This window comes from Gopherus flavomarginatus, chromosome 15 (assembly GCF_025201925.1).
Source record: "Gopherus flavomarginatus isolate rGopFla2 chromosome 15, rGopFla2.mat.asm, whole genome shotgun sequence".
In the NCBI taxonomy this organism is placed as follows: Eukaryota; Metazoa; Chordata; order Testudines; family Testudinidae; genus Gopherus; species Gopherus flavomarginatus.
Window position 1 is genome coordinate 24203923 of NC_066631.1, and position 13370 is coordinate 24217292.

Consider the following 13370-nt stretch of genomic DNA (forward strand, 5'->3'; position numbering starts at 1 on the left):
ACACCACCCAGAGGGACAACACTCCTGTTGCCTACTAGGCTCTTTCCCTAGAAGAGAATTTGACCCCCCAAAAAATCACTGTCCCTATGATTAAGATGTTTCTCTTTGTCTTATCCTCCACCCTGGGAAGAGAGTGTTCTTCGTTGTTTTATCTCATCAAGATGGGGCAACAGTTGTTCTTTATCTCAAGCACATCTTCCAAACTGATACCAACCTTTTTGTCTTCCTTCAGCATCTTTCTCAAGCCACTCTTTTTCCTACATCTTCCTTATGATTTGTCCCTTTTTGATCAAAGCTTTGGTTAGCTCTGATAGCACATTAACTAAAAGTTCACTTCAAGTTACCACCCGTCAGCAAATGAGAGGTGCAGTAATACAGACCTGAGATGCTCTTCATTGCAGAAGGTATATATTTACAGTGGGACAGCTAACAACATAAAATGCTACTGGACACAAGGAACTGGAATTTATACTGGACAGAGCTACGGGAGGTAAATGCCAGACATGTGGGGGAGACAGGATTGACCTCTACTAGTTCCACTGAGATAAAAAACTCCAGTTACTTATCTCCGCTAGCATTTTACACTGCGTTCGCTGTCTCCATATTAACACACACTTTTTGCAGTGAAGATCTAGCCTGACATACTATTTTATTACAGCGCTGGTAGTTGTAAAGCAGAGGGGCACACTCCCAGCAGGCCTGCTTCCGCATTATTCACATGCCCCACACGCATATCAGTGATGTGCCACCTGCCCAGTGCTGTACATAAACATGAAGATGGCAACCCCTGCCCTGAGAAGCATACAATGTAGGAATTTTGGGGGAAGAGGAGAAGAGAAAAAGATTAAAGTGTGTGGCAGGGGGAGGAAAAGGAAATTAAGCTAAATCAGATCATACCAGGGGTGGGGAGGGGGGGTGTCAAATGAGAATTGAGTGAAAATTAAAACCAATGCTTAAGGATCAGTTTATTTCATTTTTATTAAGTTTAACATATTAACAGCATTGAATGCACTGAACACAAAGTAAGGACACCCATGATTTTAATGCATTAAATATTTTACCTACAATATTCAAATAGTGCATGGGATGCTGAATACCAGGGGTTCTGTATACCTATTGCAATTGTATCTTTTGTGAAAAACAGTGCGTTTCCATTTTATAGTGTCAACATACTTGTAAACGGTTTTTCTCCTCTATAAACTGGAAGGATACAGAATTTAAAAATTTTTAGTTTTTCACTTTCAACATCACATTTAGTAAAAAGTTTTACAAAAACCACTGGCTTTTATTACATTAATACACTGGAATTGTTCAGCTAATGCAACACTGAATTTTTGCCCTTTAGACTCTTATAATGGATTTTAGAGCAGTAAAAGTCAAATTCTATCCTCAGTTACACTGATATAAATCCAGAGTAATTCCACTGGGGGGTGGGGGGAATCAGACACACACTAGATTTTCACCAAACAGAAATGTGATAGCATTCTCCCCCTCCAAACAAACAAACAAATCTATAAAAACATATCAGCTAAAAGTTTAAAACTATATGTGAAGATATCACAAAATGAAGCAGCAATTACCTCCAAGGATACAATGAGATATTTTAAGACTGTGCTCAAACTGAGACAGTCAAATAAGAGATACAGTGAATTAAGATGTGGCTTTATAAAAACAAAAACTACTCCATACTTTTATATTTCATGGCCATGCTGACATGCTTTTACCCTCCTGCATAGGACAAACATTAAGTATTTAAAAAAAGCCACATAATCCCTGCACCTGGCTCTAACAGTACGGTTTTTTTTGTATATAAATAGCTTGAATTCCATTTAAAAAAAAAGGAAAAAGTCAGTTTTATGAACACGATATTCCATTATCAATTGGAAACAGTTTGCTATTTAGCTTCTAGTTTGTCAGGTTGTTGATATAAATCTAACCCGAAAAGATGCATTTGTCACATGTATAAAAACCCAGACAGTTTTCCCTCTTCCAGGCTTAAAGCTAGACTCCAAGATATATGGCATAGTCATCTGGTAAAAAGTAGCTAAATTTTACCCAAGCCTTTCATAATGCACTTAATGAAATATTTTTCCTTTAAAAGAACCACTGGTATTTAAATAGTTTTTTCTTTACATACGCTATTCATATATACAGTACAAACACAGAACACAGATGCAAAAAACATTCAGAAATTCTGAAGCTCAGGAATATTTTGGTACAAGTCCAGCGTTTCTGGATTTGAGAAAGATCCCCGCTGATCAACGGCCTTCCCTGCAATGATCTGCTTCACAGCCACTTCAACTTTCTTCCCATTTATTGTGTACTGCAAAATTAAAAAGAAAAAGAAAAAGTCAACAATGAAGCTGCACTCTTGTCTTGTTGCTTTATGGATGGTCCAATGGAAAAGCCACCACCAAGGCTGGAATTGAACCATTACCCCTAGCAGACTTCCTGCTTCCACCGTTACACCTGACACCAAATAGTTTCTTAAACAGTTTGAAAAGCAAACTGAATTCCATGAGTTTTATTAGTGATTTTAGTTTTGTTTTTAAGAGATAATACCATTAGCCTAAGCCAGCTCCCATTTACTTCTAGGGAAGCAGGATCAGGCCCTTGATGCAATAGTTAAAATTTTGAAACTTACTGCCATTTAAAATTACACATGATTTTCAGCTTTTTAGGTTTTCCAGAAATAGGCCCAAACCAAAACCCTAGATCCAAGAAGCCCGGGATACATACAGGTGTACACATGTACCTTGATCTCAATTCTGCATGTGTTCCCTCTCTTTATAAGGGGCCAAACCAACACCCTGCTTTCCAAAGCCCTGAGCTTGGAGATGGAGCCAAGCTACACAACTTGGATTCTATTTCAAGGACTTTCAGTTGTTTCCTAGAGGTTTAACTGCTGTTAATCAAACAGATTCAGATAAAAAAATCTGCTTCTGTGGAAACAAGACACCATGAGGAGGCAAAAAGACAGGTTCTCTGTCCTTGGGTTTCAGTCTTGCTCACCAAGGCACTACTGCAATTGTACAGTGAAGAATTCCCAATCTGTGCTCCAAAACAGTGGAATTCTTGGCTGGCAAAAGCCAGTAGGAAAGACCTGTCTCTCCTGTTGGCAGGAATGCTCCCTGAGGGACAGTCAATCCCATTTTAGGGAGCACAGGGCATCTCCATTAAAGAAGCCATTGAACAAAAGCTTCATTTGGTACTGAAAACCAGGTCAACCACCACCTTGTTTAGTCTAACCTTCATTTTGGTTAAGATAACCGAAGTTGCAGCAAGATAACTCTGAGCTGGTCCATCTGCATATGGGCCAGGGACTCCACTGGCTGCTTTGCTAGATGTCCTTAAGGTGAAGCCCAGAAATTAGTCCTCCTGAGACACCTTTTCATTAAAGATCTTTCAGAGCAGGCCAAATGGTCTTTAGCGACACTGTATAGTTAGGAAATTTTCAGGTATTAGATCTAATTTTTCCTTGCTTAATACTACATAGTTCTTATCCCCTTGCACGACCCTAAATAGCCACTCTTCTTCCTCAGTAATTACCAGCCTGGTTTTGAGACGCGAGGAGGACCTAAAATTCCCAGTGACGTTGATGGGAGCTGCTGGAAGTTCACTTCTCGGGGGGCGGGGAGGGGAAAAGCTGGTCAAACATGTTTCAAAAAAGCTGGCAGCAAGCATTTAACTAAGTATATGCTTAAGTGCTTTGCCAAAAATCAGGGCCACCGTGCTCAGTCAAGACACTGCAAACCTTTCCCAGTTCTAATTCCCTAAATACTAACCCTGAAAGGTTTACTCACACCAAAAATACCCATCAGACAGAACAGCAGGGGACTTCCACAGTTTTGTATCAGTTAACACTAGCACAGTACAAAGACAGCACAGCTGTCAAAGTAGATCAGGAGTTCTTACCAGATCAAGAATATTGTAAAATTTTACAATATAAATTTATGATTGTGCGTACAGCCCTTTATCACTGTAGATTATCTGTGCACAGGCAAAAAAGTTCTTTAAACAGAACTATAAGCATGAAATAATTTCCAAGCCTTTTCCAGAGTTTTTGATACACCTCTACCCTGATGTAATAGGAATTCAGATACAACGCGGTAAAACAGCACTCCGGGGGGGGGGGGGCTGCGCGCTCTGGCGGATCAAATCAAGTTCAACATAATGTGGTTTCACCTATAATGCGGTAAGATTTTTTGGCTCCCAAGGACAGTGTTATATCGAGGTAGAGGTGTACTTTGTAAAATATAGGCCTGATCCCAATTACACTTACAGAGGGGTTTTATACCATTAACTCCACTGATGCCAGAGTTATTCCCAACTTCAACCAGTGTAAAATGACACCAGGCTCAAAGCCCTACAATTTTAGATGGGGGCAGGTAGTTTGTTTTTATAAACGCAAATTTACATCTAGAAATAGCTGTATATGGAAAGATTTTTTCTTCCCAAGTAAAACCTTCAAAGAAAGCAAGGAGACAGCTTTGATCACTTTACTGCTGATACATTTTATCATCTGAAACATAATTAAAATTCAGTCCATTGTAAATTCAGTCACAGTGTGAACTAATTAACGATCTAAGCAAGCATTCCCAAGGGGCTGGCTCTCATAAATGCCTCATCGCCATCAACTTCATTCTTTACATTCAGGTGATTTATGCATCTTTGAAATTTAACATTTTATGCAGAAGCCAAAGTTGCTGTCTAGAAAATCTGTATCATCACTCAAGAGGTAAGTCATGAGGGTGGGTTTTGTTTTTTAACCCTCATGCAAACAAGACATGCTAGGCCCAATGCTACTTATTTACAGCAGTGTAAGCCAGGAGGAACTCCCCTGCAATCAGACACCAGAATCAGGCCTCTGAAAGGCAGGCCACTGAGTCAGGAGCCTACATTTGGATTTAGTTAGGCATCAATGTTTGCAAAATTAGGCTTACAGTGTTTTAGAGAAAATGCTTGAAGACTTAAACTAATATGCACATGGCCTGCCAGGAACTACCCTGCACCTTCCGGCCTTGTCAACAGTGAGCTGCTCACAGAGCAGCAGATGGCGACTGGGGATAGGGCTTTCAAAATGGAGAGGCTCCTCCAGTGAGTTGGAAGAAGGACAGAGGAAAACCAAGCAGGCTCCTCTCAGACCAGGCGCCATAAGCCTGATTTACAACGGGGTGTGTCAGTAGGCTCCCCTGAAGACAAGACTGGTTACTGTGCTGCACGGTTGAGTAGAATCAGGCCCAGCATGCCCACCTGCACAGACGTTTGAAAATGGAGGGTCTCTCTCAAACAAATGTATAAAGGTGTCCACCACTCTGTGCAGGCAGCAGGGTTTTCCTTGGGAAGGAATGAGGTGTTCGACTTTGCAGAAAGAGCCGCTGTGGTTTAGCAGTGACACAGTCAGTCATTTACTGACAGTATACTCTTCTCTGGGGATCCCAGCTCCAGCCTTCCATATTGGTACTGAATTACTGGAAGATCTTTCACTACTGCTTATATTTTTCTGAATTTAGGTAAAAGTTAAACCAGGGAAAGTATTTTTGATGTCCATCTCTGCTTTATCAGAAGAGAAGGTTTCCCACACCTGAAAATAGAGGCAAGATGACTCTCTCTTTATACAGCGTGAAAATATATCCATTGAAGTACGATTCATTCACACTTGTGCTCACAAAACGGCACACTAGACAGGATAAAGGTCGTCACCAGGGACTTCCCCTTTCTCCCTGGCCTTGTTAAATACACTATTAAGAGCACAGATTTACAAAGGCTCAAGATGGAAAAAGATTCATTTCCACTGAGCCCTTCAATGGGCAGAGCAAGATATAGCTGTGTTGCAGAGAATGTGCCTGACATTAAAATGATGCTGCATTGGTGCTATATATAGTGTGACTGTAATTATATATTTGTTAGACAAACAGAGAAAGGTCTCTTATTGTAGTTTTAGCTATTGTTAAAAATACGGATGGACCTAAAATTGAAATGCAAAACTGATGTAAAAGTGATTTCAAACATTTGCTCAATGCTCTCAGCTTTCAAAAACATATCATTTGAAATGGAAAAAAACTAAAAAGGCAAGCAAAAGCTTTTTGGCACGCCTAAAAGCTAAAATTAGTGTTATAATACGTATTGAGAAAAGCACAGAAAGTATTTTATAAGAAAAATATAACAATCTTTAGCTCAGCAGGGCACATGTATATTTATAAACCAAGGATGGGCAGGGATAATTCCAAAAACAAGCTTAGTTGAGAAGAAAGCAAAAAAGTAAAGTCGCTAGGCAACGTAAACAAACTATTTATAAAACTTGAAAATGCTTTTTAAGATGCTAAAATTTCCAGGCGTGTGGGTTTGAAGAGTGATGACAACTGCTCCTTAATTACTGCTCAAGGTGAGCAAGAAAAAAAGCGAGGCAGTGTTTTCATGACATACCGGAATGCCTTTGGTTTCTAGAATGAGGCTAGGAACATGTCTGGCAGACAACGCTAAGCGTATCGCATCCCTAATCCTTTTCACCAGATCCTGACTGAACACCTGGTCCGACGCCATCTTCAGGAAGAGGATCACTCTTTCCTCCCCCTCTTTGTTGTACTGAGGGACACAGAGACTATCTGAAACCTCTTCAAAGGCTTCCACTGAAAGAGAAGTAGAGCGCTTCGTTATCACATGTACTTGCGTTTTCCACTGGATGCTTTTTTTAATTTTACACTAAAGGGCATATCTCCCATCATCTGTTCTGGCACTGGTGAGGCAAACAAAAAGCAGATATTAACTGGGATTCTTAAAGAGAACGCCTAAGGGAATTAGGCACCCAAGTGCCACACTGTCAGTGGGACTGACCTACCTAATTAAGATTTTCAAAGATGTTTAAGGCAATTAGATAAGCAAACTGCACTGAAAGTCAGTGCACTTGGGTGCCTACCCCCTTGTGGTTTTTTGGTTTTGTTTTTTTAAATCCCAGTCATTGATTTCTGTTCAAGTGAATATCAAAGTTTACAGACCCAATAAATACTGACTTAGGTCAGGCCAAAATTTTGATATAGTTGCTGGATTAATAAACCTTTTTGTTCAGCACAGGCAATACATTTGCTGATTTATCACAGCTAACTAAGGTACTTCTATGCCCCCTATTATCACTGTTTGAACACTTCTGAGTCCTTAATGTATTTATCCTCAACAACCAAGTGAGGAAGGCCAATGCTATTATCCCCATTTTACAGATGGGGAATGGCGGTCCAGAGAGATTAAGTGGCTGTCACAAGGTCGCATAGGAAGTCTGTGTTGGAGCAGAGAACTGAATCCAAGTTTGAGCCCTGACCAGCCTCTCTCTGTCTCTTTCATTATATGACTGCTTTTCAACCAGTCATGAGGCAGGATGTCTTAAGTACATTTCACCATGCACAGCTGGATAATCCAGGCTGCACCATTTCAACTGGATTAAAAGAAGGTGAGGGGACATTATCAAAACACAGGCTGATCACAAACTGGTTCAGTATTCAACTGCATCCAACTGAAACAAACGTTTACTTACTAATCTAATAGTTACAGCAAAGCCCTTGAACACAGGGAGCCAGAATCAGGTATCATTTCCACCAATGTAACCTGGCTCAGAATCTGGCTTGTATGTTCCAAAAACAAGACAAGACAAGACAAGGGAGAGACTGCTCCAAAGCTTACATACGGGAGTAACTAAGTGAAATGTAACCTAGGGCAATAGCCATGAACATTCTGAAAGCTGCCCCTCCGCCCACAAGGGAAGCTGACCCTCCAGATTTCACATTGTGCAAGGAGGACAGCTTTTGCAGCAAAACAATACCTCAATTCACTATGCCAGAGGAATGCTTGACACCATCTCTCTGCCCTCTCTCATTGCTGCTATCTTTCTGCTGACTTCACACACTGCCTTTGTGCTCAGTCATTTATGGCAGTAAAAAAAAGGCACAAGAATTTATTTTGGCTATTGACAATGGCTCAGTAAAAACAATCGAGCACTGTCTAACAGTTCGCCTTGGAAGGACAAACCACAGAAATAATGGATTCTCTTACAACGTAACATAAAATGGTTCACAGGATTCTTGTAAGCCTTATTATGTGAATGCAACATCTTATGAGGAAAATGCAGTCCATTTCAGTTAGTCACCTCCAGCTCTGTAGATCCTTTTGGAAAGGAAGCAATTTCATAAGTCAGCAAAGTAGTATTTCCTTGTTAATGATATCCTCTTCTTTAGTCCCCTTCCAATGAAAGATCTCATGTGTCATTAATTAATCTTTTCAACAACATAGTAAATTTTCATATTTCAGATTTAAGGCTACACAAATGTCACAGTTGCAAAAGATGGATGAAAGTTTTTCCTACCTATGTTATAGATTTCAGAACTTCCAAATCTCACTCCATTTGGATTTAGTGTACCATCACTGAAAGTTACACACAAACAAAGGAGCATTAAAATATAATTAGGGTTTGATGAAGAAAAGAAATGATTCAATTTACCAAGTTTCTCAATATTTGGTGTGGTGAAATATGCAGGAAGTTGTAGCAGAAATAGGATTACAAGAGATTTTTGTCTAAAAGCAGCTCCATGCTCATTAAAATGAAGTTTTACACAGAATCTAAACAAACCACATTCTTCAACTTCATCATTTGTTTCTTCTGTGCCCCAAAGATTCCACTGCTATTTCTCACTTAAACCTGCATGCACACAGGCCTTCACAAAAGTAGCCACCAATATCCAGCCACAAAGTAACAGAGCCAGGTGCTTTTGTGATACTCCTTGGCATTACTATTGTGTCTTCTCCTTCCCACCATCTGAGGCTGAGCATCTCCATTTCTGCAGCACTTCTCACTCCCTGAAGACAGAGGACTCCATGAGCTGAGCCTATAAACTGAACCACGACTGTTGCGTGAAAAGCTGGACACAATCCTGGACCACTAACTCCCCATTAAAACTGAGAGCTGATTGGTAAATACTGCCATATAATTTAACAATGCTCCTGATCCTGAAGTTCTATTAACTCTTCAAAACAAGCATGGCAACTTATAACAAAGTAACACCTCACACTTCTAACCTGTAGCTTTCAAAGTGGTTTAAAAAGATGGGCAAGTACCATTATCCCACACTGCCATAGGGAACCTGAGGCACAGAGAGCTTAAGGCAGACATTTTCAGTCCCTCCACTTTCTGGGAGCCCAACTTGAGATATGTAAGGCCTAATTTTCAGAAGGACTGAGGACTTATCACTGAAGCCCACTAGAATTGTGGTGCTTGGCACTTCTGAAAATTATACCCATGGTGCCTCAGGTTGAACCTCTGGCAAAAAACCAAAATGAAAAACAGAAGAACTCGAATTAAAGGACACTTTTAGACGTGCAGGCCAGTGACATTCTCAAGTTTATGCAGCAAATCAAATGCAGAGCCAAGAGCGGAGGCCAGTTTTGACTCCTTGTCTGCTGCCCCACCCACTGGGCCTCACTGCATCCTGTGAAATCCCAGTTTCTCAGCCTCTTGGGTTTTGAAAGGTCACACTGCTGTAGGCTAGCAAGTCTGCAGGAGTACCTTATATTAGCTATTTACAATGTGCTGTCCCTTCACTGTGAACTTAGGAACAACTGAAACGTTAGAACACAAAAACAGCCACATTGGGTCAGACCAAAGGTTCATCTAGCCTAGTATCCTGTCTTCAGACAGTGGCCAATACCTAGTGCCCCAGAGGGAATGAACAGAACAGGTAAACATCAAGTGATCAATCCCCTGTCATCCATTCCCAGCTTCTGGCAAACAGAGGCTAAAGACCCCATCTCTGCCCATCCTGGCTAACAACCACTGATGGACTTATCCTCCATGAACTTATCTAGTGCTTTTTTGAACTCGTCTTGACCTTTCACAACATGTTCTGGGAAGGAGTTAAACAGGTTGACTACACGTTGTGTGAAAAAGTACTTTCTTTTGTTTGTTTTGAACCTGCTGCCTATTAATTTCATTTGGTGATCTGTAGTTCTTGTGTTGTGTAAACGTTGAAATTTACAATGCTGAAAGTAATAGGATTCTAGTCTATTTCCTCATCAGATCCCGAAACTCAGCCAGTAAGCAGAGTGGGGAGTCATCTGAAATATGCACATCTTCTCCTGCAACCCAACAGAGCCTGCCAACTTTACACGTTTCTTCAGAACAGTTACCAAAACATACATTACCTGCGGCCAAGCATGATGATTCCTCCCGTCTCAGGATTTATTTTGCAGTAGTCACCATGGGCCCAAACACCTGTCAGGAGGTGACAAAGTGTTAACCAGCCCATTTGCCGTCAAAGCAGGTCTGACTGACTTTTACCATGCAACTCCAATTTAGTTACCAAAGACCAGAACGGGACAGCAGCAGAGCGTGGAGAGTGAGTTAGACAGAAGATTAAAAAGTTAAGTGTGTTGAGTTTAGCTAGAAGATGACAAAGGGGACACACAAGTCTAAAAGTATGTGGAAGGTGTAAGTCCTTTGATTCTGTCAGTCGGACTACTCCTGTGAATATGCACAGCCCTTACTCACCCCAGGGAGCGCTATCGAATCCAAAACATTCCGGGCACGATTCTGATCCTCCACACAGTGGTTTAACTCCCCTGATTTCAACAGAGGCTTGTTCTAGCATGCTGCAAAACATGCATCTGTATGGGACCCAGATTTGGGATGTTGCCCTTCCCAGTCAGAGAGTGAGGTGGAGAAAGACTGATTGGCCTGAGCATGCTCAGAGTTAACACCTGGCCTCACTCCACACACTCAGGCTCCTGGGGCTTGTGTTAAAGGCTTCATTGAGTGTGTGGTGCAGGATCCTCAGAGAGATGAGTCAATGCTTTGACCACCACCCACGGTGAGGCATGAGGGTCCTCCAGTAGAGATAACAACATGCCCAAGGGGTGTCTTCCCTGGTGTCTCCCTCCACCCTATCAGTAATTCTGGGGCAGAGGTACTCTCTGGGATTACATAGCAGGCTCTCAAGGGAGTCCACAGGGGGCTGCCGTTTGCCTGATGGAGTTACTCTGGATTTACACTAGTGCAAAAATCAGAATCAGGCCCCTAGAAGCTGGGCCAAACATGCTGGGCCAGATGTTTTTTTCTCAGTTTCAGTGGGGTTAACATGGAGAAATTCCAGTGCCAGGAATGGAAACATACCCGATTTGATTCAAACAACTCCAATCACGCATGCGCAGTCAGCTGAGGAATGGCGTGGTGACAAGTTTTATACCTAGCTTCAACCTGAAACACATTTCTACAGAACACCACAAAAAATGGGGTTTCCAACAGATCACTGAAACCACGATCGCTACAGGTTTCTCAGGGAAGACTGCTGTCAAACACGCCAATCTCTCCTTTTAGAGTTGTGGTTGCTACGGGTGCATGTGCACATGCCTTTTCATGGATTCAGTGGTCCTTTTTGTGCCTGAAGACCCCCTCTGTTTAATGGCCAGTTAAGTGAAATGTAATGTAACTGCCAAAGCATCAAGAATAAGAAAGAAATTATCTATTGTTACAAATAAACGCATACCTCTTTCCAGCAGAAAGCTTACGAACAAAAGACAGATGAAGTGTCTGTGTATTGGTAACTACTGCCATGGCTAGGCAGAATGCATGCTGTGATTTTCTACGCAGTCTTTCAAATTGTAGTAAGGCAGCAATGGAAGAACACAAAAAGACTGTTTTGATTTGTGACTATGGAACAGTTTGTGTGGACAGCTGTCAAAGATCTGTTTTAAGCATATCAGGGCTTTATTTAGAATTAGACTTATTTCATTGTGTATGATCCTATCTATCTGCTAGGAATAAAAAAAAACTTTATAGTAGAATTACAAGTATCTGCATTTCAAGTTTTAATGTGTGGGGTCTCGCTGAGCATTGTGATGTCAAGCAGTCATCCCCCTTCCCCACCGCCAGGAAAGTAAACTGGCCACTCAGCACAAACAATGGGACAGAAAAGGTGGCTAAAATTATAAACATAGCAGCAATAGCTTAATATTGTTATAAAATAACAAAAGAGCTAAAGAATGGAGCAGTAAACAGTCCCCTGTGGTTAAATGCAAGGTAGCACTCTCCTACTGTAGACTGTGGCTTCTCGCAGTTAAAGGCACTCTTGTCACTCACTTGAAATGTCTTTGTGAGGCTGTGACTGATAAACATCTCCATCTAGCTCTGAAAAGAAGTAGACTCAAGGCCTTAATCCCACAAGCCCTTGCCCAACGTGCAGCAGGGAGTGCAATGTTGCTGTGCTTCAGTGCAAGTCTGAGCAAAGGTTACGGGTGGACCCAGTCCTCCAGAACAAGCACAAGCCAGCATCTAGCCCACTGCACATCTGTCCCTTTACTCTTACCAGCACAGGGCTGGTGCGTGAGCGGAGACGGTGCATGTCACACAAGATACTGGCTTACCCCTCACACTAATGAGGTACTAGGCCAGGGCTCATCTCCTAGGACTCACTTCTAATACTAGGCAGGAACAGTCTGGTATCAGTACAGTAGCACTCAACAGAAGATTGCTCCTTTCACATGTATAAGCCCAACAGCATAGGCCTGTGCTTAGGCAGATAGGAGTGCTGCAGCAGTTTGAGCTGGCTCATGACAGCAGTAACAGAAAGGAATTAATTTTCCAGAAATTCAAATCTGACTAACCCAGACTGAAATTCAGACTAAAGCACCAGGGAATAAATAGCAAGATATTTATCAAACATTTGTTACAATTGCCACCCTAGTAAATCTAAATACAACTGTATCTGCCCAACCATGGGAAAGAGCAGGCTTATAATTTTGTAAACAACTGCCAGTTTTGTATGCCTGGTCAGTTCAAATAATGAACTAAGCATTTCACTACGTACCTGGGAATTTTGAAAAATAAGCTTTCCTGTATTTGTTTCCATTCTCATCATTCCAGAAGTGTGTAGGCTGACAGGGTATAGGCTTGGTACAAACCAGCTCGCCGCTTTCCCCCCAAACTGGTTTGCCTGTTTACAAATAGAGACAGATTTTCTGCATTTCCCTTTTGTAAACTGCTGGGTACCAAAGCAAAGCACAGCACATAGGATTATCATCTGCATAATGGTAACACCCAGAGGCTCTGTCACTCCGGGCGTTGGCAGCTGATCTAAAAAGTTTATGGGCAATGGACTAAATTCAACCTTGATTTAACTTCAGAGTGTAAGGTTAGATGATCTAACGGTCCCCTCTTCTCTAGCCTCCTGTTTATCACAAGCCTCTCCCAAAGACTTCAATTAGACCAAGGTATTTCAGTCCTCAGGAGCTCAACTTTGAGCCACAGGGACAGAACAGGAAAGACCAAAGTACTACCCATGCCCAAGGTACCTAGAATGGCAGGAAACTGATTAGGTGAGATACACCCAGATGAT

The 13370-nt window shown here is 41.6% G+C and overlaps 1 protein-coding gene across 1 annotated transcript in view; it reads right to left on the minus strand.

Moving 5' to 3' along the window:
• Positions 1–960: 960 nt before the first annotated feature.
• Positions 961–13370, minus strand: part of AACS (acetoacetyl-CoA synthetase) — a 62474-nt gene continuing 50064 nt past the window's right edge. Inside the window, exons 14-18 of the mRNA XM_050923515.1 lie at positions 12843–12968; positions 10183–10252; positions 8351–8409; positions 6427–6629; positions 961–2323 (exon numbers count right to left, since the gene is read on the minus strand). Coding sequence (XP_050779472.1) covers positions 2186–2323; positions 6427–6629; positions 8351–8409; positions 10183–10252; positions 12843–12968 — 596 coding nt within the window. The 3' untranslated portion in view covers positions 961–2185. The remainder of the gene's footprint in view (positions 2324–6426; positions 6630–8350; positions 8410–10182; positions 10253–12842; positions 12969–13370) is intronic.